The 27502-nt window shown below is 39.6% G+C and overlaps 4 protein-coding genes across 4 annotated transcripts; all 4 read left to right on the top strand.

Annotated features, from left to right (window-relative positions):
* Positions 1-838: 838 nt before the first annotated feature.
* LOC138624179 (uncharacterized) lies at positions 839-4961 on the top strand. Its single transcript, XM_069704158.1, has 5 exons — positions 839-915; positions 1042-1158; positions 1270-1480; positions 2532-2698; positions 4429-4961. The coding sequence occupies exons 1-5, from the start codon at positions 889-891 to the stop codon at positions 4453-4455; spliced, it is 549 nt and encodes a 182-aa protein (XP_069560259.1). The 5' UTR covers positions 839-888; the 3' UTR covers positions 4456-4961.
* A 2279-nt stretch (positions 4962-7240) lies between these two features.
* slc13a3 (solute carrier family 13 member 3) lies at positions 7241-16579 on the top strand. The gene is made up of 13 exons (XM_069704157.1): positions 7241-7417; positions 8126-8391; positions 8713-8891; positions 9684-9753; positions 9848-10027; positions 10143-10268; positions 10466-10558; positions 10664-10768; positions 10879-10976; positions 12395-12507; positions 13840-14001; positions 15021-15158; positions 15238-16579. The coding sequence occupies exons 1-13, from the start codon at positions 7310-7312 to the stop codon at positions 15418-15420; spliced, it is 1821 nt and encodes a 606-aa protein (XP_069560258.1). The 5' UTR covers positions 7241-7309; the 3' UTR covers positions 15421-16579.
* A 542-nt stretch (positions 16580-17121) lies between these two features.
* On the top strand, positions 17122-19532 carry ocstamp (osteoclast stimulatory transmembrane protein). The gene is made up of 3 exons (XM_069704175.1): positions 17122-17159; positions 17928-18945; positions 19047-19532. Exons 1-3 carry the CDS (start codon positions 17122-17124, stop codon positions 19401-19403), a joined length of 1413 nt encoding a protein of 470 aa, XP_069560276.1. The 3' UTR covers positions 19404-19532.
* A 3718-nt stretch (positions 19533-23250) lies between these two features.
* Positions 23251-26718, top strand: LOC138624177 (thyrotropin-releasing hormone receptor-like). Its single transcript, XM_069704156.1, has 3 exons — positions 23251-23332; positions 23940-24765; positions 25850-26718. The coding sequence occupies exons 2-3, from the start codon at positions 23989-23991 to the stop codon at positions 26240-26242; spliced, it is 1170 nt and encodes a 389-aa protein (XP_069560257.1). The 5' UTR covers positions 23251-23332; positions 23940-23988; the 3' UTR covers positions 26243-26718.
* The last annotated feature ends 784 nt before the right edge of the window (positions 26719-27502 follow it).

The following is a 27502-nucleotide window of genomic DNA, read 5'->3' as shown; positions in this document are numbered from 1 at the left end:
GGGCCGAAGGTTCACCTTCCAACAAGACAATGACCCTAAGCACACAGCTAAAATAACAAAGGAGTGGCTTCGGAACAACTCTGTGACCATTCTTGACTGGCCCAGCCAGAGCCCTGACCTAAACCCAATTGAGCATCTCTGAAGAGACCTGAAAATGGCTGTCCACCAACGTTCACCATCCAACCTGACGGAACTGGAGAGGATCTGCAAGGAGGAATGGCAGAGGATCCCCAAATCCAGGTGTGAAAAGCTTGTTGCATCATTCCCAAGAAGACTCATGGCTGTACTCGCTCAAAAGGGTGCTTCTACTCAATACTGAGCAAAGGGTCTGAATACTTATGACCATGTGATATTTCAGTTTTTCTTTTTTAATAAATTTGCACAAATTTCTACATTTCTGTTTTTTTCTGTCAAGATGGGGTGCTGAGTACATTAATGAGAAATAAAATGAACTTTTTTGATTTTTAGCAAATGGCTGCAATGAAACAAAGAGTGAAAAATGTAAAGGGGTCTGAATACTTTCCGTACCCACTGTATAACTTTTAGGCCTCTTTTAACAAACTTAGAAGTACTCTTAGTGACGAGGAAAATAGACCTCATACGTAAAAATACTTTAAGCCTCCTTTTTATGAAGCAGAAAATCAGAGAGATTCACACTGAACAGCAGGTAAAGACCCAAAACTCTTTGTTTACAGATAACAATTTTGAGTCAGTAAAAACACAGCAATGATGTGCTCTGCAGTTACCACCTGGTGGCATCCTTTTCTCACACTGACGGCTCCCTGTAACTCCTTATAGGTTAAAGGGGCCGCTTACAGGAACTGTGACTTCATTTCATGTGAAGAGAAAGAAAACTGACAAACTCAACTGCCAGATGAGCAGTACGAGATGTGCCAGGCTGTATTGTTCGTTGTGGTGAGTTAAATCTGATTTTTTTTTTTTTTTTATAAAATCCAAACGTAAAACATGTTTATATGTTATTATATCCATCCATTGAAAAAACACTGTTGCTCTGTGAAACCTGTGGTTTGATCTACTCAGCTGCTGTTGGTGCATTATTCAACCCAGGATCACTTAGAATTTGAAGCAGACTGCGATCAAAATGTATCACTCCCGTGTCTAGATGTCACGTCTTTCTTCACAGTGACGTGGTACAAGGTCAGTCATCCACTTCTGGCCTAAATGCTGCTAAATTTAAGCTTTTGTTGTTTGGTTTAATTTGATTTGGAAAATTTCTTTTTTAAAAAGCATTTTCTATCTTTTTTTTAGCATGGCGGGAGGAAACAAGGCATTATCAAGAGAAGTAAAGGCGACAGTGACACAAAACACTTCGCCCCTCGTCGAAATGCCAGTTTCGGAGAGAGACACAGTCTGTTTCTGCCCAATGTGAAACCCACAGATTCAGGCTCATACCAGTGTTTCATCCATGGAAATCTAGGCGGAAAAAACCAGTTTTCCGATGTCAACCTGGTGGTTCATGGTAAGCTGGGAATTTAATATGCAACCATAGTACTTGGCAGAATATGACCCATCAATGACTCGATTAGGACACCAGGTGTGAGAGAGCTTTGTAGGGACACATTTTATGTATCCTCGATGAATTTTGGATTTCTTACTTACAAGATAGCTTCATGTGTAGCAAGTTATTTTCTTTCATATTTGACAAATACAGCAGAGATAATCACAGCTGTGAAAGTCTCCAACTTTTGCTGTTTTAAAATTCACAATTAGAGTCAGGTGCTTCAAGAACTGTAAATAATTGATTAAACACTAATTGGAATCAAATTAATTTACCTGTTGAACAATTTGCCAGATACTGTGCCAAAATAAGCCAAAAAGATATTATTGTCATTCAACATTGTACAATGAAAAATGTCCGGAAAAATAAACAAACACAATAAAGACATGTCTGTAGACGTCAAATATATTGCAGTATGTAAATGACAAAAAGAACGGTTTCATGCCCAGATAATACCGAGTTATATTAGTGAATTAAAGGGTTAAATATATTAAAACAATGCTTAAAAATTAGGAATGGGTTTGAGGTATTCAGTTGCAAATTCACAATATAATCAATATAATCTGTGTTTGTCCAAATTGTTTGACAAAAAAACAAATGTTTTAAATGCCTCTGACAAAACAAAGTTTATGACCCAAATCTAAATTTTGGTTTTGCAAACTGTCACAAAACGAGCAGAGCCACATCAAAAAGCAGGAAACTCCTTTTGAGGTTATTCGTAAACACTCGCAATATTTTCCTTTCCACTGTGTTATTTGTACATGTTCTATATTCTGCCATTCATTCAAGGAGACATTTTGCTAAAAGAAAGAGGTTTTGTGAAAATAGTTCTTTAATGTAGATTTTAAAAAAAAATATTCTGTGACCGTTTTTTGTTTTCCAGAAATATAAATGAATCATTATTGAGTATCAAACAACTCTTACTGCTGTTAAAAGTGTTTGGACCTTTCTGAGATATGTAATTTACTCACTGACTGTTTATGTTTTGGTCTTTTATTCTGTCTGAATACAGAGTGTGCCACACAGGCTGCACCACCAACAAGTACAAGTGTGTTAACCACAATTGCCTCCACCTCGCTCTGCCACAAACAACACCAGGACCTGCCTGTCATGTGGAGCGTGATTGGCTATGTGGCAGTGGCCCTGGCCAAAATCGCTCTGTCTCTACTCAGCATTTTGGTAAATATACACTTTTATTTATCTACACACCATTCATGGATTAGTTGTAGGCTATGGAACAAGCAAGTCGAGTTTATTTATTGAAAGAACAAATGCAAAAAATGTGTTGCGGGTAACTAAAAATGAGGAAATATGTGGAAATGTGTCTGAGAGGAGGAGTTAATCACAGGATCACTGGGAACCAGTGAAGGGAAACAAGTCTGGGCGGGACAAACATGACTGACTCACTCCTACTTCCTTCAAATTAAACCACAAAGCATTTCGTTTTTCAATGGCCTCTTGAATGACACATGGAAACCCTCTAATGGCATCAGGTCATGACATGTATTCCCCATACGCTCGCAAAAGTACTATCACACGTCATCCTCTTACTTATGTGCTGCATGAAAATTTGACAGGTTGGTGTCGTCTCAAATCGCACTTCCTTTCTGCACGTGGCAGAAATAAACTCTTTCGTGCCTTGTATTTCACACACACAATAAACACACTGATAGCTTTTCACCGACAGCAGCGTGGTGGGACTTAATGAAAAGTAAACAGTTTCGTTGTCCTGCGACAGCTGCAGCTTCATCGGTCGCCGCAGTTTGAAAATTCTCTACGTTGGTGGTTCCTCCTTTTCTGCTACCCGTTTTGACCGTTTTGAATGCAACATCCGGGTACTTGTAGTGCACGACCTGTTTTCATACTGGACAGTGTGAATGCACGTGTGCACTGAGAATAAAGTGTTAGTGCCATTTAGAATACCGTAAAGGTTTCACTGTGGTTCAAATTTTGTTATGTTTTGGCTCAAAAACCAACTGGGTTATGTTTAGGAAAAGTTATTTTAGGTCTTCACTAAGTTCTCTTTTGAAGTGACTCATACTTAGTCCCTTTAATACCTACCTTCCCATGCTTTGGGGATTTTTTTTTCTGAAAGTTTACCCTAACAATTAGTTCGGGGATTTTGAGAAAGGTCATGGTCTATCGTACAAAACAACAGTGTTGGTTTCATAAGGAAATGAACAGCTGCCGTGCATGTTAAAATCAAACGTACGTACGAAGAAACTCAACTCCAAATAATTTGTAATGTTGCTCTGTAACTAGTAGATGTGTAAATAAGCCCCAAAGCAGCCAGAAATTTTGTTATTACAGGTTACGGAAAACTAATGTCAGTAAGGAGGTAACAAATAATAGACTTGAGCACAAAACATATTCGAGCATTGCTCAAGTCCTCACTCATGAGACTTCAGATTTACGAGAGTACATTGAGGGTGGGACTAAGTGAAAGAGTCGGGACGTAACTATTTACATCCTGCAATAGGAATCCTGTCACAGCTGAACGGTCGTCATGTTTTATAGTTATTAGTTGTGCTCACAATCAGGTTTGACAGCTTCTATCCACTGAGTACAAACAGTTCAACTATTAAGTGATCATGGATTGTTTTTCATAGCTGAAGACACAAATTATCAGAGGCATTACCACAGAAGTTGTATTTTTTTCCACCTGTTACTCATTAATGACCAATTCATTTGGTATTTTTTTATTTATACAGTTTATATGTTTAGTGTGAAAGTCCTACTTCCTGCGTGGGGTTGTGACAGCACAGCAAGCTGTAGTTCAGTCATGTTGGATCGTAGGCGAACTCACTTCTGCTGTCAGGTGCAATTTCCTCAGAAAAATGGGTGGACTTCTTTCTAGTTTAATTCACTGAAGTCATTTGTTCTGTTTGTCTCTTTCTATAATAATTCAGGTCATTCATATCCGGTCTTCAAAATAACAGTGGGACCTGTGGCACGGCTTGTCCAACCCAAACTAAGACTTGCAGGAGATAGACAAATCCTCTTACTTTATTTTTGCATATATTTGATATATTTGTATTGTAGGCTTCTTGCTATTTGAAAGATTTATGTATTTCTTTTCTTGTTAACGGTCCTCCGGCTGTAAAATGGTGTCACTGTGTAGAAACCAGACCACTTCTGGCCTTTTTCATCAGAACGAATAAGGTCAATAGGAATAAACAAGAGAGGATGTAAGATGTATTTAGAGAAACAAGAAGCCCCATCGTGTTCACACTTCTCCAAGTGTAAAGAGTATTTATAGATGTGTACTGTGATAACTGATCTATTATGTTAAGTTAACATTTTATAGGTATTTCAAGAAACTTTTAATAGGTTAATTAGATTTGCCACCTGAGTTTAGACAACATTCAAACAAATTATTCAAAGCTGTTTCAAATTTGCTGTTTTTAAATGTAAAATTAATAAAAATGCATTTCAAAACTCAGCTTGTAGTTTCCTCTCCATGTTACACTTTTAGTTTTACTGAAAACTGTGTCACCACAAATACGCACCAACACCATTTCAGCAAAGTTTCATCACGACTCCAGTTTAAGTTTTATTTCTTTATTTTTCACATTTAAAGACTCATTCTGAGATTTAGACAGTTTGATTTGTGAGGTTTTCTCAAGTTGTCTGAGGTTAGTCTAATTCCTGTTTGACAAGTGAAAGTGCAACTCAGTTAATGTTTTCTCTATCGACTCTCACTGTTGGCCCTTTTAAGGAGTCCAGCAGCGAGATTAAAAACCCACCAGTCACCACAGAGGAGTGAACATCCACCACTGAGCTCTCCTCCTGTGTTACAAAGTAAGACACAGGGAATACATCATAATGATCACATACGAGAGGCCCGGAGTCTCACTGGGAGCAGCTCAGCGGGTACAGAGTGGAAAATAATGTGCGCAGATCACCATCTGCTGGCAAATCCTCAGACAACACCGCCCACAAAATCACACCATCGAGATTTATTCTAAAAATGATTCATGTTTTAATACAATGTTTAATGAATTAGTGTCCAAGTCATTCAAATATGAACAATTTGGTATTGGAAAATCTGGTCTGGAAACATTATAGTGTTAAACGTTATTCGAAAATAATTGATTAAATACCCATTTAAATTGTGCAACTAAAGAAAAATAAAAGATACAATTAAAAAAAGATCAGTACAGTTTTTGTCATATGTTAAATTATTCATTTTATTTCAAAATGGAATCACAAAATGAGGTTAAAGGCTTTTTGGATGTCCATATTAAAATTTAATTTACTCCATTATCCGTCTGCCTTTTATATTCTTTTATAACATCATTATTTTCCAATCTTATGAAGAGATGTGAGAAGCAATTAGCACAGACTGAGAAGTCTTTACACGAATACACTGAATTTTTTTTTTTTACATAAAGCTTTCACATCTTTCTGATTAAGATACATTTCACTTTTTTTTTTTAAACAAGACAGGATACAGAAAATTTGAAGTAGATAGTGGTTTTGACTTGCATCAGCCACACATTACCTTCATCCTCAGACTTCTACATGCACTGCTGTTTTCAACACAGCTGTGACTTTAAAAACCTGTCATTGTTATTAAGAGGTTAATGTACATGTGGCCCAAATAATCTATAAAGGCTGAATCTTTGGCTCAAAACCACATTTCTCCAACAGCGGAGAGAATTTGTATCAAGCTTTTATGAATCCTCCTCTTGTTTCAGACTTTAGATGGCAGCATTGTGACGTCAGAAAATGTTGGAAAAATATTGACCAGAAAACACTTTTCATTTCATCACCTTAGAACAGAAAAATCGGAGAACATTAGTTTGTAATTCTGACCTGAAATAAACGCTGCATACGACACAAGTAACTGGTTGCTCTCGATTTGACTTCAAATGTTACACAAAAAAAAATCTTAATTTAGCTATTATTTTCTCTGGTACTCTCAGAAAGAAGAATATGAAGAAAACTGAAGTTTCCAGGAACAGTAAATTTATGTCGTTGTGTAACCTTCCTGTAATTTACAGCTACACAGAAAACTTTTTTAGTCTTGTGAGTCAAACTGACCTGCAGCACATTCGGTTCGACTGGTAAGAATAAATGCGCCACCTGAACAATGCACCTATTTTTCATATTTTTCTGCCAAATTACATGAAGTACAAATGTAAATAAAAACTCTTCGGCATGTGATCAAAGTGCAGAGACTGTTTTGTCTTGTATAAAAAGTCTAAACGACGGGTACAACATAAAATATAAATGATCAAAAAAAAATATTTGTAGACATGTTTTGTTTGTTGGCAGAAAATTAGCTCCATAAATCTGGCATGGAAGCTACATCGTACACTGGCAAAACTTGAAATCAGAGCCCATGGGAACATAAATCTTTTTCTTAAACAATTTTTCTCTGCACTAATCTGGCTGTATAACTTTGACAATGTGTGCTAAATCAGACTGAATATGTGCACGCAATACCTCAGGAGCACTTTATTTTTTGGGGTCATTTCAAGTCCTACTAATTTCCAGGGTATTTTCTGAGTTTTGAGTCGCTGAGTTTTGTGTTGGAGCTTGCAGATGTCATTTCTGCCTCTCTGGGTCTGAGGATGCCTCAATCCTCTGAAGGTGGGAGAGGCCCACTGGTTGAAAAGTTGATCATCCTGCTTAACACCACCACAGGAGGAGTTAACCTGTAGCAAAGTGTGTGGTTAATCTTCTCTGGACTCGGCCACGGGCTTCAAAGTGTTGCCTCACAGCTTCCCCTCAGCCAGTCTGGAGCTATTTTTTTCCTGCTCGCAGCAAAACTTCACTCTGGGGATGAAAATATCTGTCGTGTCCAAGAAGCTGTGGTGCGTCCACAAACAGCTGATCCTCCTGCTCACTCCACTTGTGTTCCTGCCTTTAATTTTTACTCTTCCAGAGAAGGTGAGTGATGTTTAAGATACTTCTGCCCTTTTTTGTTTTCCACAAATAGCTAATGAATCATTTTTAATTCATCACAGTGAGGTTTAACATTAACTGTCCAGTGAGTTATTAATATAACAAACAACAGATATATGTGCTTAAAATCAGACTAATTCCCAAATTATTCAGTGTATCTCAATATTTTTTTAAACTACTCAGAAACTTTAAGAAATTTATCAAATCGAGCCAAACTGTTTTCATAATCAGTCCAGTAATTTTCAAGTAAAAATAGTGACTAAAATGCCAAACAAACTCTATTTGTTATAAACCGTATCACAGTAAACGGAATATCTTTGAGATTTTTTACTTTTGGAAGAGCAAAGCAAAACATTTGAAGAAGTCATGATGGGTTCTGGCATGTTGTGATGAAGAGGTCTTAGAGTTATAGTTGCAGCCTGGGATTCAATACCACCAATCTGAGTCTAAAAAGTGACTATCATTTGATTCTGTTTATGTACAGTATGTAGACAGCATTTGATTTGATTTGTTGAGATGGACACACACAGCTATTTTATTCTCTGCAGGGCACTGATGTGACGTCCCAAAAACCACATAATTCATCCCCTGTGCAACAAAACCCTGCTGCTCATTTGAATGCTTTCTGATTTCTTCTGATATCCTACTCTTGTTTTTGCAGTAATTAACGATCACTTGATGCTCATCTTTCAGGAGGGAAAATGTCTTTACGTGGTGGTGCTGATGGCCATGTTTTGGTGCACGGAGGCTCTTCCTCTGGCCGTCACGGCCATGCTTCCGGTCTGCCTCTTTCCTACGCTGGGAATTCTCCCAGCCAAAATGGTCTGCCCTCAGTACTTCATCGAAACCAACTTCCTCTTCCTCAGCGGTCTTGTGATGGCGTCGTCCATTGAGGAGTGGGGCCTGCATCGCCGAATAGCCCTGAAGGTCCTCAGTATTGTTGGAGTAAAACCAGCCTGGTGAGAAAGAACCTCCACAGGAGGAAAGTTTGAAGGGTGATTCTGTGTTTATCTGTGAAATTCATCAAAAAAACCAACAATGAATCCTGCTGATTGCTGATAATAAGTGTTTTTGTGGCCTGATAACCTGTTTTAGAAAGGTTTGTTAAAAAATGTGAGGCCAACTTGTTTTAGGAATCTGTACAGATGATGGAAAAGAATCCAAACGGCTAACGTGCCTAAAACTTTAGCACAGGACTGTATATCTTCTCGGAGTGACGCAGACATGGTGGTGATTACTGTTGACTGATTTGAGGTTTGTGGATTGATTTGTTCTCGCAGGCTGATACTGGGAATGATGATGACCTCGTCCTTCCTTTCCATGTGGCTCAGCAACACCGCCACGACAGCCATGATGCTCCCGATTGCGAACGCCATCCTGGAGAGCCTGTTTGGCGACCTGGAGACTCTGAAACTGAATTGCAAAACCCCTGAGGACCACGAGAGTGCTGTGATAAATGGTACATTGTGTTTGTTGGTGACAAATCAAAGTTTTCCCTGAAACTGGGACTCCTACCGACACTAAGTATTAACTTAAAGCACTCAAAACTAAAATATCTGTGTATAAATTTAAAGAGTTCACATTTTAGCTTCTTTTAACGCGTTGTTTTGGTTTTCTGGCCACTCTCTAGTTCAAAATTACTGCTTTTGTAGCCCCTCCAGCAGCCGAAGGCAGCAAAAAAAACAAAAAAAAATCTCTGATAAACCTTCTGTTCTTGACCAGCTGGTCACCAAACAACAGACGGACACAGCTAGCAACTAACTTGAGCGGAGCTTTTATCTGCAAAAGGGCTAAATGTTTCCCTGAGAAATTGTTGAAAAAAGAGTGAACATTGGGCATATCTTCCTCAAAATAACAGGAACGTGAATCATAATGTTGCTCTCCTAAAATGTTTGAGCATATAAAGCGCTAAAATATGTTTCACAAAATATCAGTTAATATAGTTTATTGTCAAAAAGACGTGTACAGTGAAGTTGGCGGTTGTACTCTTAACCTCGTCTGCATGAACCTTTAATATGTGATCTAATATGTGAACTTTGTGTACTTTTTTCAAAACGAAAAGTCGTCAGACAGAAAGTTAACCTCCAAGTAATAATTGATTAATGGTGCTTTATTGACTTAAAGGTCATACATTAAATACATCAATAGTACAACTGCTGTAACTTCACTCACATTTATACTCAATGGAGCATACTGTTTACTTGTTGCACATGAACGTGACAGGATCTCTTTGCTTTCGTTTTTTTTTCAGGCCAGTCGAGTGTAAAGCTGCATTCACTGCCCTCGGTCACCTCGGAAAAACAAATACTGTCAATGGAGAGGTGAGAAGAGCACAGTGATCAATTCACAGTGATATCCAACATGTAATGACCCACAGTTCATGACAAAGTAATGATAATGATAAAACTTCAAAAGCACGGATGTGCCGGAGCAGACTGACCTGAGGACGGCTGAGGAGATCCGATCGGAGTCGCAGTATCAGCTGAAAGTGTGGAAAGGATTCCTGATCTGTATTCCCTACGCAGCCAGTATCGGAGGGACGGCCACGCTGACAGGGACCGCGCCAAACCTCATCCTGATTGGACAGCTGAAAAGGTGACTTTTTATTTTGTGCAGGTTTTAAACAGATGACTCATTCTGTCACGTAAAAACAAATCTTTTCCCAGCTGTTTGACAGAAATCCTCTTTTTTTTTTTTTTCTCCTTCACAGCTACTTTCCAGACTGCGATCTGATCAATTTTGGCTCTTGGTTTGCGTTCGCTTTCCCGCTCATGGCTATCTTCCTGTTTCTGGGATGGCTGTGGATCTCCTTTCTCTATGGGGGACTGAATACAAGGTAACGTTCAGTCTACTGTCAAGCTAAACAGATTTTTAGAGGACATACCACTTTGCAAACAGTCAGTTTAATGTTGACGTCATGATTATGGTTTTAATTTTATATGAGTGGAAAGACTTTTAACTGTGTAGTGAGAATGACCATTTCCTGCTGACACTTCCCAAACCTTGTCTGCCGTATCCTTTCATTTCATTCAGATTGTGCTTCACGAAACACGACCAGCGAGCCCAGGCCGAGGCCCGAGCCAAGGCCATGATCCAGGAGGACTACAAAAAACTAGGGCCCGTAAGGTGAGGACTTGTGTATGTCTTCAAATATCATGCAACAGATGCTGAATGATTATGTTTCTATGACCGAGCTTTTGACCCGTGTTTACTCTGCATGCTCGGTTTCAGTTTTGCAGAAGGAGCCATCGCTTTCTTTTTTGTGCTGTTTGCCATCCTCCTGTTCACAAGAGATCCCAAATTTGTCACCGGCTGGTCCGTGTTTTTCAAAAAAGGGTAAAAAAGGCTCACTTTGTTTGGTGGTGAACACAATATACTCTATCAATATATTGTATATCGAGATGCCCATCAGTTATCTTAAATTTTCTGCTCTTGTTGTCCTGCAGGTACGTCTCAGACGCAGTCACTGGTGTTATCATTGTGTCCATACTGTTCTTCTTCCCTTCGCAGAAACCTTCTCTGAGTTGGTGGTTTGACCCTCAAGGTCAGTGACAACATGTCTGTGAACATTTCATTCACTAGACATCTAGTCTGTCTTCAGCTCAAGTTAATATCACATTATTTTCTGTAGTTTTTCTGACTTTGATGTGAAATATAATTTAAGTTATTGTAAATAAACAAATTTGAGAGATGCCAAACAGAAGAATCCAGTTAGCAGCTTGTGGGTTTGCACCAGGATAAGTCCACTCCTGATTTAAGATCTATGACCAGATTTTTGTGAATGGTTCATGCTCTCTGTATCTCTGTGTTTCCGGAGCAGCTGTTAACAAATAGAAAAAGTAAGCTGAGGAATGTTAATAATGTAGATTAGAGAGTCTGAGTAAATTTCTCGTCTGGAAGTGAGACTGTGGTTTCTCTGTTTCTGTGATTAGAATAATCTCTCATAACTATGGCTTTCAGGGTTTGTTGTGTGTGTGTGTGTGTGTGTGTGTGTGTGTGTGTGTGTGTGTGTGTGTGTGTGTGTGTGTGTGTGTGTGTGTGTGTGTGTGTGTGTGTGTGTGTGTGTGTGTGTGTGTGTGTGTACTTGTATTGTGCATTACTCGTTTTGTGGGGACATAGATCTGTTTACACAGTCACATTGTGGGAACTCACCTCACTTCTGGGGGACAAAAAGCAAGTCCCCATAACATAAATCAGTAAAATTAAGTGTCATCTTAAAGGTTTGGCAAACAGTAGTTGTGTTTGTGGTTTCAGGGTAGGGATCCAAGAAATGAATATAAATCAATGTAATGTCCTCTGAAGTAATGGAAACACAACTGTGTGTGTGTGTGTGTGTGTGTGTGTGTGTGTGGTGTGTGTGGTGGGCGTGTGTGGTATGTATGTGTGTGAGTGTGTGTGTGTGTGTGTGTGTGTGTGTGTGTGTGTGTGTGTGTGTGTGTGTGTGTGTGTGTGTGTGTGTGTGTGTGTGTGTGTGTGTGTGTGTGTGTGTGTGTGTGTGTGTGTGTGTGAGCATGCGCACAAACTGCATGCACATGTTCTATGTGTGTTGAAGACACGTGTGTGTGCTATTGTGTATATTATGTTCAGCTGGTCAAATAAACCACTGGATGCCAGCAGAAAAAGCAAATCATGGGGTTCATTTGTCCCTCGATGTGGTTCAAATATGAGCAAAGAAGAGGAAAGAAACTGACTTTATTGTGTCAGACTGGAAAATGATCTTTAGCTCAGTAAACCATAAGAGCAGAACAGATAAAGATAGTACAAAACAGGTTATCAGAGTAAAAATGCAAATAAAATACTGAATAAATTTACTGTGAAGCAGAATGCTAATTTAAAAGACGTTTTAAAATGATTTATTGTTTCCAAAAGCACTGCAGACAGCTCAGGTATACAGATTTTCATGGTCTGCGTTACCGTTTATTGTAATAGTTCTTGAATGTTTCATTCCCCTTTTTTCCTCAGCTTCAAATACTACTTATGTCCCTCTACTGTCATGGAAAAAAGCCCAGGACTCCGTTCCCTGGAACATCATTATGCTGCTCGGCGGCGGCTTCGCGATGGCCAAAGCTTGTGAGGTAAAGAAGCCTCACGTGAAAACTTTGCATTATAAATCCAGTCATAACCTGGTTGTGTAATCATATTCCTTCATATTTCTTACGGCAATAGTTTGACGTTTTGGGAAATCACTTTTTATGCTAATTTGCTATCTCGCTGAGGGTCGCAACAGTGTCTTTATGTCTATGACTCTTCGCTGGTTGCCCAGCAACCGCACTGTCAAAACAAGAAAGTGACATAACCTTCCAAGAAACCACAAATTGTTGTTTTTACAGTTTTGTTTTTTTTTTTTTTTTTTTTCAAAGAATAAACAAATGAAGTACTGTATAACGTGAAAGTGAACCTCAAAGACCAGCGTGTAGGCTTTAGTGACATCTAGTGGTGAAGTTGCTGATTGCAACCAACTGACTATACACCGACCCTCAAAGCCCAGTTCAGGCTGAAGATTCATGACGAGACAAAACTGTTTCAGAGTGTTGCAAAAAGTGGGAACCAGCCCGTCTCAGCTTGAATCAAACTGGCTAGCGACGTCACCAGTTACTCAGCTTGTCAAGTCACAACATGTGAGGCCAGATAGTTTGTGTTCGGCAGATCTCTTGTCTCCAGTTCAAATTCTCCGCCCTCTAATTTTTGCTGCGGAGGTATTTCACCGTCTCATCTGGTTTCTGAATGTTGCTTTACTGGCAAACTGTGAGTTGCATGTTTCAAATGATCTCATTTCAATTTTTTTTTTTGGTCTGAATCGGCCCGAAGAGAATCTGCAGTGGCTGCGAAAACCGCAAAAAAATGCGTAAGGTCCTCCCTCGAACCCGTGTTTGGTTTGTCCCTTCTGCGCTACCGTAGAAATATGGCGGGCTCTAAATAAGGTGACCCGCTACCTATGCAGATATAAAGGGCTCACAATAAAGTAACAGAACCTAATTCATCCATAGTTTTTATACTAATGAAAACATAGTTTTGAATATTATGTTTCATTTCAATAAAGCCCTCCTGTTTTTGTTTTGTTTTTATTACCATTGCACACTGCGAGGCTGGCTGTTTCCAGTCTTTGTGCTAAGCTAACCAGCTGTAGTGTTGCGTCACAGTACATAAAGAGAGCGATATCAATCACAAAAGTCATTCCTAAAATATTGCTTTATGATTTATTTGGTCTGCGGACGTGTCCTTATTTTTCCCCATTAGAGAGTCGAAGTCGTAAAAGCTTATCGTCATAAGTCTGAGTAATAAAACGTGTCTCCTCTGTCCCGTTGGCTGCGTGTTGCTGCGCTTTGTTTGGTTCTCTTCTTCGCTTTGGTTTATTATGTTGTGATTTGATCTTTGACTCTTCACCTCGTTCTGGTGGAATTCTCCAGGAGTCCGGACTCGCCTCCTGGATCGGAGGTCACCTCCAGCCTTTGGCCGAGGTCCCTCCGGCTGCAGCTGTGATGTTGATCACTGCTTTCCTGGCCTGTTTCACTGAGTTCGCCAGCAACACTGCCACAATCATCATTTTTCTACCCGTCATCGCTGAACTGGTAAGACTGAACTTCAAGGCATGTAGAGGTGGTTTTGATGCATATTTTTGGTCGAACGACGAATTTTTATACTTTTATTTGCTCGTGTGATGGGAATATTTCCAACTCGCGGTGATTGAAATGCATTGTCGAAGTTCCTGAACGTGGTGGACGATGCTACGCGATAAGTTTTAATAGTAATCACATTCAGTTTACAGTGTAATCATACTGAAAGGCTGAAGTCAGTCAGACGTCCCTGTTAGATGATGAAACAGTGAAACTAATAAACTAAAGTGAAGCGAAGTGAAGTTCGCTGCTGACCTTGTCCTCCGCGTTGCGCAGAGGCTCAGTCGGCTTGTTAAACTCGTGTCCTTATGTTTGTAGCTTGTTGGACATTAACTGCTGTTGTCAGCAATCATTACCTGGAGCATTTGTACTTTGAGATGTTGCCTTTACATAAAAAAAAAAAAAATACCTACTTAGAGAATGTTCCTGAAGGGTCAGTTCACCTTGTTTTACAGCCGGTGCTAACATTTTGTCGTTTTAATTGAAAACAAGTATTGGACATATTGCTGTGAAGTTTGGTACAAATGCTCCTCTCAGGACAAATTAAAACAACTGTGGTGATCCGTTGATGTTTCATTGAGCGCCATCGTCAGGTCAGAAATAAGTGAGTTAATAACATTCCCGTCAGCCTCAGGTGTACTTTGTTTGTAAGTATTGGCATACTAACAAACTAAACTAACAAGTTTAACATGATAAAAAAAATGAACATGATAATAATCACCGTGGTAAGATACCATCTTGAGCAAGTTAGCATGCTGATGTTAGCATTTTTTTTTTTTTTTTTTTTAATGAAATAAAATTAAAACACACCAAAACAGTAGAAAATGATACAGGAAAAAAAAAAAATCATATTTGGCCGTTTGACAAAAATCGACAATTTCCAATCCATACTTAATATCAAAAATAAAAAAATAAACATCTCGACCTGCCCTCGTGTAAAGAACATGTTTTGTTGTTTGTGTTTGTCTCTGCAGGCTATTCATGTCTCGGTGAACCCTCTGTACTTCATGATACCTGCCACAGTAGGATGTTCGTACGCCTTCATGCTGCCCGTGTCCACACCGCCCAACTCCATCGCCTTCGCATCGGGACATCTCATGGTCAAAGACATGGTGAGATCCCGCTCACAGCGAAACATATCGTTCATAAAACCGCAGCTCATCGCCATGTTTTCTATCCCTGTTTTCTCAGGTGAGAACTGGCTTCGTCATGAACATCCTCGGCGTCCTCTCGGTCTCTCTGGCCATGAACACTTGGGGCGTTGCCATGTTTAACTTGAACACTCTCCCGGAGTGGGCTAAGCCTCTGAACAAGTCTGCTCTTCTTACTGATGTGCACTTCTCACCCGTGCAGCTGCTCAACGCCACGCTCTGATCACACATCTCAGCACGACCACTGAAGTAACAGAAGATTGTATCAAGATTTAACATTTAACAGGGACTAAAGTCTGTCTGTAGACGTCTGCCACGAAGACGCCTGAACGCTCTGAGAGCTTGAGCCATTAGAGGTTATGATGCCCTCGAGAAGTCTATTATAAATGTGTAAGTGTCTTTTTAGGCTTTCGAAATGCTGTGAATTGTTTTTGTGACACTGCAAGTGTTAAGTTAAAGATGATGCAGCAAGTTTAAAAACTGCTGCATTCTTTTTCTCTCTCTCAACTATACGACAGCTTTGAGCTCCGAGGAGAGTTTTACGTCTTTAAATGTCGAGCCGGACTGAAGAGTGTTTGCTGCCTTTATTGTATCGACTAGACTGACCTCTGCTGGAAAATGAGAGAGACTTCCGCAAATAACTCCTTTCAGATATATTTTGGTTAAAATCACTCAGAGATCATACTTGTTTATGTATTAGATGGCACATGTTGTGTTGCTGAAGCCACAATGCATGAGCAATGTATTTCTACATTATGAATCCAGACTTAATTTTGTTACGTAGTGATCTTCATTCATCTAACTGCTGTTACAAATAAATTATTATAAGTATTGTGATGATTTAGTTGCATGTAGTTTCTTTATTTGTGTGTATAGAGCAGGTTTATTGCCAAGAGGACCTTTAAATGACAGTATCTACAAAGGCTAATTTAAAAAAAAATTTGAAACGAGCAACAAAATGTAACCTTCAGTCTGCAGGTTTTCATTTTGGCCCCTCAAAACGCAAAAATAAAATGCAGTTGTAAATTCCTTGCACTGTTTGCTTTCTGTTGTAAACTGTATAAAGTCACATGGCTTCAACAACAATGTCTAACTTGTTACTCAGTGTGAGCAGGGTCAAAAGGTCCGTCGTGTTTAAATGCAAAGCAGGTCCAGGACAGAATGTACCCGTCTGTGTAACACAGACAGCCTCTGATAACACAGATTTGAACCAAAGCTGATTTATATCTGTACTTTTTGATAATCAGCGAGGTTGGAAATGTTTTAATTTTCATTTGTTAATCATGTGAAATTTTTTTTTTTTTTTTTTTTGTATTTGATGATAACTGAAACCATAAATAAATAATATTAAATTCTCTTTCTGTTGACACAAAATATTTCTGAAATCCTCAAATGTTTTCACTAATAAAAATAATGTGTTTGTGTTCTTTAAGGCTTTAAAAATGTTAATCTTCTTTTATTAATTCCTGTCCTTTTACAAAAAAAAATTAAAATGTTCAGAAGTCATCAGTTTTATTTGACAAAGTGGAGGGAAGTTTTCACAAAATACAAGAGGAAACAAAACTGAACTGAAGGAGCAAAACAGCTTCGATGGCCTCGAGTGGAGGAGTTGTTTTTAAAAATAAAAATGTCATCACTACACAGCTTTCCTCACATTTCCAAATCATTCTGAAACTGGCCTTTAGTGAGCGTGACCTGTGTCACATTGTTTGCAGCATCTGCTTATGAGGTTGTGTCATGCATGGTTTACATATATATGGTTTTCATCTCCCTCGTGGGAACTTGTAGCGATCCACAAATACCAACATGACACTGACTGTTCAGCAAAGTTCCCCTTTTTTTTTTCTTTTTTTTTTTTACTTCCACAGTGCACCAAACATTTCCCATTCCTGTTTATTCTCCAGCTCATAGTCTATCACAGAAAATGAAGTCAAGAACAGAAAATGTTGTTTTGTCCATCAGGTAAGAACACTAATATATTTTTACTTTTAATAGAGTTCAATTAGTTCCTGAGAAGCAATTTAATAATTATAGTTATTTTTCCTATAGCCTGTGTCTTTTATAGGGTTACGTCATTGAATATTGCAGTATTCATATGTAAAAGTACACAATTGGAAAAAACATACTGTCTAATGATCAGCTTTGGGTGTGGGAATTATTCGCATTGTTTATTCTGAAAAGTTAAAAACTTTTTTTTTTTACATTGAGGGCAGTACATGTTTTCTTTTCCTTGAAGAGAGTGAGATAAAAAAAAAAAAAAACCCACCAAAAACAGTTTCGAGTTTTATGGGAAATTAAGAGCTGTAACTCTTTCAAAATAAAAATAGCATTTGGACAGTCTTTTCATCTTCATTGCAGAACTGTTTGCTAACAAGTAGTCTGAAATGATGTATTGATTAAAGATGCCAGATATTGATGTTTAGAGTGGTAGTTATATTAAAAATTTTGGTCAAAGGAAAACTTCGCTGGTACACCCTGAATCTAGTCTTTATGATAAACAATAATAATTGCCATCTGCTTTTATTTCGAAAAATGTTGTCATTTGCTTTCTTTCTGAGAGTCAGATGAGAAGATCAATACCACTCTCAAGTCTGTCTCATTGACTGAGACACCTTCCAGCTAACAGTGGTAGCTTCATATTCAAAAGAGTGTTATTGATCCTCTCAACTCAATAAGAGTTCGTCCAGTCGCCAAACTATTCTTTAACATGTTGGGTTTTTTTCTCCTCAGAAACAGAACTGGATCTTACACACAGACCCTAAAATCTGTCCTGTTCTACCTCTGGGATGTTTTCTCTGCGCCGTCTCCTGCCTGCAGAGACATCCTGTTTTTGCTGTCTCTCTGTTTCACGCTCGCCGTCATCACCGGCAGCCTGCTTCACCACTGGCTGTCACACACGCTGCGATACGACCACAAGGCCTCCTTTCAAATCGCTTGCATCTACAGCGTGGCCGTGTTTCTGGTGTGCTTCCTGTGTCACCCCGTGCGCTGCGTGCTGACACTGATTCTGCCCACCGTCTGCACCAAACAGGGGCGCAAACTCCTCATCTCAGCCTCCGTCATGATTTTAGTGCTGAACGTCATCCCCAATATCTCGGTGAACGTCGGGGCGGTCGCGCACATCATGAAGTGCACCGCCGAGGGTTTCACAAAGACTCTATTAAACTCTTCTGAACTCTTAAACGACGCAAAGCGAGACCTCGTTGAGGAAGCCATCAAAGTGAAGCGGGAGGACTTGAGCATCGTCACCAACTTAAGGACTTTAGATCATTTCACCCAGGTCGATGTGTCAGAAGTGAAAAGCAGGCTTTCGAAGATGATCGGGCAGATAGAAGTCAACTTCTCACATGCCAGGAACCTGCTGAAAGAATACAAACTGCTGTCGAACCGGATTCTCGCTGCCATTTTTGTCGTTCTACTGATTGCTGAATCCGTGCGATACTTAAAATCGTACCTGACGTCAGTTCAGTTTGATAACGGCCGCGTCTCTGAGGAGCTCCTGCAGAAAACAGGTCACGCTGGGAACAAAACGCCCGCTAAGACAAATAAAATCAATCTCACTAGGTGCAAAATTACAAGTCAGGAATGTACCTCTGTTCTCATATCGCTGGTTGTGGTGACATTTTACTTCATTGCCATAACTTTAATAGTAGCATTGGATCACGTCGTGTATCATATAGTTCAGACGATCGTGCCGTGGTTGATGGATTTTCCACCTACGTCTGCCATTATGAGCGTCAGTTACAAGGTGAGACGGCACATAAATGTTTTACCGCCGCAGCTCCATTTATTCTGCCGGTTTTGCTTCGTCACTCTTCGAGGCTTTCATGCATCTGTTCTTGTTTTCAGGTTCAGGGGTTCCTTCCCGCTCTCTGTATCAGCCAACAATCGTGCCGTACTTGGGAGCTGACGAACTTCCACAGGGATTACACGTGGAACTTCAGCCCCGAGCCTTCGCTGTGCGACGTGACAACTTCTGCTCCGAACCCGGGAGTCACACTCCTGCTGGGGTGTCTCTGGCTGATAAGTTACTTTCTCGTGTTCCTCGAGGTTTACGCCAGACGGCTACGCAGAAAAATCTCCGCATCCTTTTTCAGAAAGCAGGAGGAGAGGAGAGTGGCTTACTTGTTGAGGAAAATACAGGAGAAGCAGAATAAAAAAGAGCAAAAAGGGACTACTTCTGTTGACATTTGTAGCTTTAAGTGAAATGTCGCTACAGCCATTCGATGGATTGTCACACATTCACGTTCCTCTCCGGATGAACTTAAATAACTTTAACTACTTATACCATCATCAGATCAAAAATATAGACGAATAAATAAATTAGATATGCGTAACTGCGTTTATTGTATGATTTGTATCTTTCCTGGTGTCTTGATTACGTTTTAACTCTGAGGTAGAATTAGCTTTAAGCTACTTGGTACTAAACTTTTGGTACAATGCATCAAATAGAAATATGTTTATGCAAATATTTAACATGGTCCCATCCAAATAAAATAAATAGGCTACACAAAAAAATACAAATAAGTGCATAACCAAGGATATTGTTCACAGTAGCTCAATTTGTTCCATTTAGTAAACTTTTCACGTTTTCTTCTTAATTCAGGTTATCTTTATCTCTTGGCTAAATTTCACCTTTTAGCCAGCGAGCTCAAGGTTGAAGTCGGGGTTAAACTCACTGAGTGCGCCAGGACTGCGCTTTCTTATCTTGGGGTTAATGCGGCATTCAAAATGTGTCGTATTTCCCGTGTACACAAGAAAATTATGAACACCGCCCTCTTGTGTCAGAACTCTAAACTTTCCGAGTTCACGAGTTGTGATGTTTAATGCCGTGTAAAGAAATGGCAATGGAAGTTCATTTTGCAGCTAAGACATTGCAATTTTAGTCATTTAGAGTTTTTCTTCACAACTTAGTTAATCTAAAAAAAATGTCTCAACAGCCTCATCTTTGCCTTCTGTGTCCTCACTTTTCCTGCACTGTTACCCACCTATTAGTTTGCTAAATCGTTATCCTCTTTTGGTATTAAGATGCAGTTTCAATAGTATTCTTGCGACTTAACCACCTGAACGCCAAACATACGCTGCACATGACTTCCCATGTCGTAACCAAGAGCTCACAAGTTTCGTTTAAAGGCAGCATAAAGCTCCTTTAACCTACGTGTAGCCAGTCAGGAAATGTCTCTCCTGGGGTTAGGCAGGCCTTGGCACCTTCTACTTCCTGATTCACCCATTAGGCAGAGTATAAAAGCTGTACAGAATGAGCTGCTGTGAGCCTGCTTGTCCCATTTAGTGTCAGAGTGCTGCATTGAGGATCCACAGTGATCTGATCCAGCTCCTCAGGGAGGCCCAAACCAGGTGTGAGCCTGCCCAGATGGAAGAGGTACAACATTCGGGCTAGAATTGAAAGCCACTTTTGTTTTGTCCCTGTTTTGTGTTTCTTTATTTCTGTGGTATGGTTTAGTTAGATGCATTTTGTTGGTGTTAGTTTCCTGTCTTTTAACTAAACTGTGTTTAGTATTTCCCCCAAGAATATTACTTTCCATGAAATTGGATTTGCGTCAAGTTTGATTATCATGTTTTCTTTTAGGAGTGCTTGGGGCTGGCAGCAGCGTGGCTGCCCAGATGTGGTTGGTCTGGTGACTGGGTCTCTCACCTCACACTCTCAGTTGTGTGGTTGATGGTATTTTCTTTTTGTTTTACACATCCTTTCAGTATTTACATGCTTTTGATTATAATTTTGTATAGTTTGATGTGAGTGTGTGGAGCACAGGAGCTGGTGAGTGCCCTGTCCCAGAGTCTGTTTCCCCTCCTCCCCCCTTTTTACTGCCTACAGCTGCAGCTTAGTCACCAGTAGCACTCCGCTTATGTTTTAAAGCACATTGGATTGTGTTTTTAGACTTATAGTTTCTTCAAGAGTTAATTCAATAAATTGCTTTTTTATTTTACTGTGTTATATTCTTAAAATTGTTTAAATAAACATTTGTAATCTTGGGTGGAATCCTTTGCCTCAGTCCATTTGTTTTCGGTTACTTGTGGATCCGTGGTTGTTCCATCTAAATTCTAAGAGGAAATAACCCACCGGTGGTCACATTCGGCTCATGAAGCCGTTAGCCTCCAAGCAAAGTGTGTAAAGATGCATGCACAACATGTTCTGGAAGGAAACTATCTAATCCTCATATTCCCATCATGTCCACGTGTACGAGTAGGACATTAGCGTTTAGCTCAAAACTCCACGGTGTCAAAATCCAGCCTCCTGATCACTCACATGGCTTTATGCTCCTGTTACCTAGGTACAATGTTTTTGTTTTTTTGTTTGTTTTTTTGCATCATTCAGTGGTGTTACTGTGTTTCTGTTCTGCAAAATGTAAACTGATGTAAACATCCTGTGTATGAGTCAGTCTCAAAACCTTTTCCTCTGCAGTCGTATCGGCCCTCAACAGTCCCCCGCTTAGGTGTTAACATGTGGTTTGAGATGCAGCACATTTTGCTGAAGTTGCATCATCCACATTGTTTGCTGGACAGAAACATACCTGCAAACAGTGGGTTTTTTTTTGTTTGTTTTTCAAAGGTCACAGAGCCCATGTTTGATCGTATATTATTCTGGGTTTTTTTTACATACTAATTTAAACTGATTCTGTTTAATTCTCCCGTGCAGCCCCACTAGATGCCACTGTAGTGCTTCCAACAGATTACAACAGACACTAATGCGATGCAACTGTTTTCAGGAAATGAACAGCAGATTGGATCTTACAATTTTGTGAATATTGTATCAGCCAAAATAGCTCTAATAGAGTAAATGAATCTGTTTCACACATCCAATAATTCACCAGCCTATTTTAATCTGCATGGCCTTGCAAAAAAATAAAATCACTTCCTTTCTCTGAAATAGTTCTTTGCATATCAATACGCTCCTGCTTGAAATTCCCATGAGGGGGGGGGTTATTTTAAGGCCTCATCCCAGAATAATAATAGAATACTTCTTTATCATCTATTTTTACTCCTGACATTTAGTCTACTTCTCAACTATGTAAAGACATTTCACTGCTGCGGGTCCAGGACTTATAAATTATTCATATATTTTCTGTTACTTCTAATTTTCTCCTCTGTGTGTTACATACTGCGTGTGTGAGAGCTTTGTAGCCGACTGTGGTCTTTTTCTCATTGGAGATGCACCAGATTACAGGGTAGATTATCGTTAACATGTAAATAAACATCCAATCGGCCTGATTTTATGGCTGCACTTTTAAATACCATTAAATAGAAATATTGGAGATGTTTTTTTTATTATGCATGCATTGTGCAAGATAAGGACACTAATTCTTGGACAACAAGAAGGACAAAAACTGTGCTCCAGCTGTTATGTATTCATTATAAGCTGCCAGCAGACTGAATGTTCTTCAATTGATTTCTATTCTTCTTTTAAAAAAAAAAATATGCTAGAATCTGTCATGCATGTCTTCACACTGACCACAGACTCTCTACAGGTTTAAGCTTTTCAGTCAGCTCTGATTTTAAGGTCGATTGGTTTTAATTTTACTTCTTTTTTTTCCTGCTACTGGAAGCACCAGACTTTAATAGTATCAACATATTCTACACAGTCAGACTCCCAGAGGCTGTGAAAGCTTTACCATCCAAATATGCATCGTGGGAATATAGCAAGATTCCTACTTTTACGATGTCTGTTCCTGTTTGTCCCTCAGGAGCAGATAAATATTCTTTCTTTGCAAAACCAGATAATTAAATGCTCTAAATGTGGCTTTTCTCAGAAGGAGAAGAAGAAATGTGGAGTGTGTTGTGAATTGCAGCCTACCTCTTCTTTTCTTTCTGTAATTACAGGGATTATGACATGGCCATAGTGGTTGACATGACACTGTGGGCTTAGATGGTGAGGTGCAATTGATTTTTAAGTTGGTGACTATACAAGGCGGTGTGGATATCATGGTGTGAGGGGGAGAGAGGGAAAGAGGGAGGGGTGCACTGGGATTACAGCGAGGCGGAGGGAGAGAAGGAGGGAGACGGATGTGGACGACTCGAGCGACTCTGGAGGAGGACGGAGCACTCATCTGTGTGTCTTTGTTGATTTCACCGGAGTGCTGCTGTGATGTCAGAATGAGAACTGCTTTCTACAAATCATGGTAAGCTGTACATTTATGTTTACTTTCATGAACATATTTTCTTAATTTGAATCATGTGAATATGTAATTTTTCTTTTTGCTGAATTGTTGTCTGATTGTTTTGGGGAAGCAGGAGGGGGCTATTTTATATTTAATCACCCTAGATTTATATTTCTGGGGTGATGGTAGCTTTAGTGTGCACTTTATCATTGTCAAGTGTAGCTAATAAAACAAATATGCCAGCAATGAGAAACACATAAAGTTAAAGAAGACGTCTGTAGTGTTGGCATATGTCAAATTTAGTTTGTTTAATTCTTAACTGTCGCATTTTTCATTATTTGGAAGTTACTAATTCTACTTCTAATGTGTGCATTGTTGACTGTGATGTAATTCACTATTTCATTAAGATATTTATTGCAGTTTTTGAATGCACAGAAAATGCATGTGGCATTCTGGAGGACATATACAAATTATTTTTTGTTGTGCAATTTGGAGGAGATTACTCAACCTCAAATTCTTCTTATGCTTTGTATCTTTTAGTCATTACAGTGAATCCGTACAATATTTTGAGGCTGTAATCATTTCTATTCAGTCTCTAATGATTGTCTCTCTTCATTTCTGTCTTGAGGATTTTCGTTTTCTGACCTTGAAGATTAACTGAATTGAACTTGAACAAGATGGAGAACAACACGACCATCTTTGAGAATGTCCCTCAGGTTTTAAATCTGACAGAGATTCCTCTGAAGCCTCTTGAAGAACAAGTCGTAACAATATTTTTGACAATGATCATTTGTGGAGTTGGGATTGCTGGGAATATCATGGTGGTGCTGGTTGTGCTGCGCACAAAGCACATGGTGACTCCGACTAACTGTTACCTCGTCAGCTTGGCTGTCGCAGACCTCATTGTGCTCCTGGCTGCAGGCCTTCCTAATATCTCTGATGTCGTAGCCTTCTGGATATACGGCTACACCGGATGCTTGTTCATAACTTATCTTCAGTACCTGGGCATCAACGTGTCGTCCTGCTCCATCACAGCGTTCACCATCGAGCGGTACATCGCTATTTGTCACTCCATAAAGGCACAGTTCATATGTACCGTCTCCCGGGCCAAGAGGATCATAGCTGGAGTCTGGATCTCCACGTCCGTCTACTGCACTATGTGGTTCTTTTTGGTGGACACGGATGAAACCGTCTACACCAACGGCGTGGTGGTCACCTGTGGCTACCGTGTCTCCAGGAGCCTCTACATGCCGATCTACTTCCTGGACTTCACTCTGTTTTATGTGATCCCTCTCATTGTGGCCACCGTGCTGTACGGTCTCATTGCAAGGATTTTATTCATGAGCCCTCTTCCGTCACATCTGAACGACCGAGATGGAGGAGGGTCGGTTCACCAGGGTCACTCCAACAGCACCAGCAAGGCCAACAAGGGTGCAGTCGCTGCAAGAAAACAGGTAATGGAAAGGCCAGATGGACACACAGTTTGGAGCAGAAAAGAAATGAAAGAATGCAAAATACTGAAATATTTGACCATTTTCTGATAAATGATTTTCTTTTTTAGACAGACCTTACTGTGTTTGTGATAACTAGGAAATAGTATGTAAAGGTCAGATTTCGACAGTGCACACAAATTTAGCTGTTGATCCACTTTGCACTAGACTGTGTATAAAAGTTGACGTAGCTTCCGGGTCTGAAAAGTAAAGCCAGTGCGGAAGTACTTTTAAGTGCAATACCAGCAAAGGCCACTAGGGGTTGGCTTCAAAAAGGCTATGGCTGCATAGACTCCCATTCAACTTCTCTCATGAAATACAAAGTCAATAAATATCATAATGGTGTCATTCGCTAAAGTCAATTCTTATTATTGGTTTTCTGGTGGTTTATTTAAAAATAATTAGATTTTAGGCCTCAAAAGTGGTATGTTTGATAGTGTGGTGCAATTAGTTTTCTGCTGTAGGTAGGTGGGGTTTTGAGTGATGGATTATATATTTTGCAATGACATTTGGTTCAGCCATTCACATCCTCCTCAGGAAGAACGGAAATCAATGTGATGATCCATTACATTTTCTCCTAGCTAAAGGAGTCAACGGATCAAGACTTTAATTTGTCAAAAATATTGGTTTACAGCCTAATTCCTGCAAAAGTAATGCTATTCTCAGCAGCATCTGTTGTACTTTGTGTTCAGAGCTAATTACAATGTTAAACACCATGAATGTCTGAAACTGAGGGCTGTGATCTCCTACTTTAAACGATTATCTCGGCGCATTCTGGGTTAGCAGACTTTTCTAAACACTTTGCTGTCGTGTTTGAACCACTGAATGTAATAATTAGTTCTTTTCTAGCATAGCACTTTGTCATTGTGAGCATGTTAGCCGTGACGAGCCTGAGAGAGCTGCTTCTGTGCACCAATGACTCTTGTTAAGCATCCTCTACAACGCTCAACCAACAGTAAAACACTGAGTCATGATTTGTTAAGATTACTGTACTCTTCCTCGTCATTGGTCCTCGTTTCCTCGCTCATCTCTCAATCTGTCTCGACAGATAACAAAAATGCTGGCTGTGGTGGTCGTCCTCTTCGCCCTGCTCTGGATGCCGTACCGAACACTGGTGGTGGTGAACTCCCTCATCGACCCGCCTTACCACAACACCTGGTTCCTGCTCTTCTGCCGGATGTGCATCTACACCAACAGTGCCATCAACCCCGTTATTTACAACCTCATGTCTCAGAAGTTTCGCGTTGCATTCAAAAAGCTCTGCAAGTGCAGCTGGCGGCACAAGGAGGCCGAGTACAACGTGCCGATGTACTACAGTGTGATGAAGACTACGTCCCATGAGAGCAAAGAGCCGATCACAGAGCAGGAGGACGTCAGCTGCCTAAACACCAACAGGTTCAACGCAACAGATGATGAAGGGAGCACACACAGCATTTCTTAATGAAGGCTAAAAGGAGTTTGTCGGGTTCATCGGGACAGACTGTGTGTGGATGATAAATTAGTTATTTAAAATATCTCTCATTTTAATGTTTAGGTTTCCTGTCAAAAAAAAAAAAAAGTACTCACTGAAATCTATTTATATTCTTCTGGATATCTGTAAAACAAATTTTATGTGTGGTGTTTCTAGTTGTGGTACTTTGGCATCACTATTGTTGTAGATACAGTACAGTTTTGTCAGACTAAGCTTAAGTGTTCTTCAAACTGCTTTGTTGTCAATAGTGGCTTTACAATGTGTGTCAGCGTTACACTGAAATTAGTAGTTATTTCAAATGTATTTGGAAGTTTTGTACTCAGCATTTTAGTGCACATTAAAACAAAACGTGAATTGTGGGAATTATTTTCAACATTAACTTTTTTTTGTCGCGTTTGTGTTAATGATTCTTCAGGTGAATATTTTGAGTTTTATCTTGAGACGAGTTTTAGACAAATAGTGCAGACAATGACAACAGAGGCAGCTTCTTTCTGGCTGTGGTAGTTCAATGTAATACATTATGTGACAACATGTTAACATTATGATTTAGCTCAAAGCATCACTATGTTTAAGTTCACAGTTAAGTTAAGTTCTTAATTCATAAGGATTGTGGTAATTGTAGCTCAAGCTCAACGAGAGAGCTAACCAGTTTTCATTGCTGTAGGGTAGCATGGTTTGGATATTCAGCCAGGCTAACTACCTAAACTACCTAACTTAAAGCAACATGGACATCTAGAAGCCACAGAGGCAGTTTAGCAAGCGAGCAGTCGGGTAACTTAATGCAGGAAACGCAAAGGCATTACGACAGAGGGAAAAGATAAAGCTGAACATTATGCATATTAAATTACAAAGAAAAACTGTGACTTAAAATTACAATACATTATCGTAACATTAAAAGAAAAATGTATTTCTTTATACTCCACTATTTCTGTAAACCTCAGAAAATATGTAAAAACTTGTAAACTCTGAGCTTTAAGAAAATTCCAGTGTCCGGAGCTTGTTGGGTCAAATATGGAAAAACCATCCAGTTGAATTTAGGTTATGACGCTTGGTGATGCTCGCCACTTTCTGCAGATATACAATAATGTCTTTAAGAGCAACAACTCTGACAAAGTGTGGCAGGTTATCCCATTTTGTCTTGTTGTTTGACAATATGCTCTGCTCTGTAATGGGAGTTCTTAAGAGGAAGTTGTCAGATAGCAGATTTATTCAGTCTCCAGCTGCAAGGAA

The sequence above is a fragment of the Brachyistius frenatus genome, unplaced genomic scaffold (genome assembly GCF_029030835.1).
Source record: "Brachyistius frenatus isolate BFR_SWC_R1_liver_20210118 unplaced genomic scaffold, ASM2903083v1 Contig_50, whole genome shotgun sequence".
Classification (NCBI taxonomy): Eukaryota; Metazoa; Chordata; class Actinopteri; family Embiotocidae; genus Brachyistius; species Brachyistius frenatus.
This window is presented reverse-complemented; position numbering and strand designations above follow the sequence as displayed.

Excerpts from the sequence above, each read along its gene's own strand:
- LOC138624179 (XM_069704158.1), top strand. The coding sequence starts at position 889 with ATGTGCCAGGCTGTATTGTTCGTTGTG. Across the intron at positions 1,481-2,531 it reads TGTCAACCTGGTGGTTCATG|AGTGTGCCACACAGGCTGCA; the intron begins GTAAGCTGGGAA and ends GTCTGAATACAG. Across the intron at positions 2,699-4,428 it reads TGTCTCTACTCAGCATTTTG|GTCATTCATATCCGGTCTTC; the intron begins GTAAATATACAC and ends ATAATAATTCAG.
- slc13a3 (XM_069704157.1), top strand. The coding sequence starts at position 7,310 with ATGAAAATATCTGTCGTGTCCAAGAAGCTGTGGTGCGTCCACAAACAG. Across the intron at positions 7,418-8,125 it reads TTTTTACTCTTCCAGAGAAG|GAGGGAAAATGTCTTTACGT; the intron begins GTGAGTGATGTT and ends CTCATCTTTCAG. Across the intron at positions 8,392-8,712 it reads GTTGGAGTAAAACCAGCCTG|GCTGATACTGGGAATGATGA; the intron begins GTGAGAAAGAAC and ends TTGTTCTCGCAG.
- ocstamp (XM_069704175.1), top strand. The coding sequence starts at position 17,122 with ATGAAGTCAAGAACAGAAAATGTTGTTTTGTCCATCAG. Across the intron at positions 17,160-17,927 it reads AATGTTGTTTTGTCCATCAG|AAACAGAACTGGATCTTACA; the intron begins GTAAGAACACTA and ends TTTTCTCCTCAG. Across the intron at positions 18,946-19,046 it reads TTATGAGCGTCAGTTACAAG|GTTCAGGGGTTCCTTCCCGC; the intron begins GTGAGACGGCAC and ends TCTTGTTTTCAG.
- LOC138624177 (XM_069704156.1), top strand. The coding sequence starts at position 23,989 with ATGGAGAACAACACGACCATCTTTGAGAATGTCCCTCAGGTTTTAAAT. Across the intron at positions 24,766-25,849 it reads CAGTCGCTGCAAGAAAACAG|ATAACAAAAATGCTGGCTGT; the intron begins GTAATGGAAAGG and ends CTGTCTCGACAG.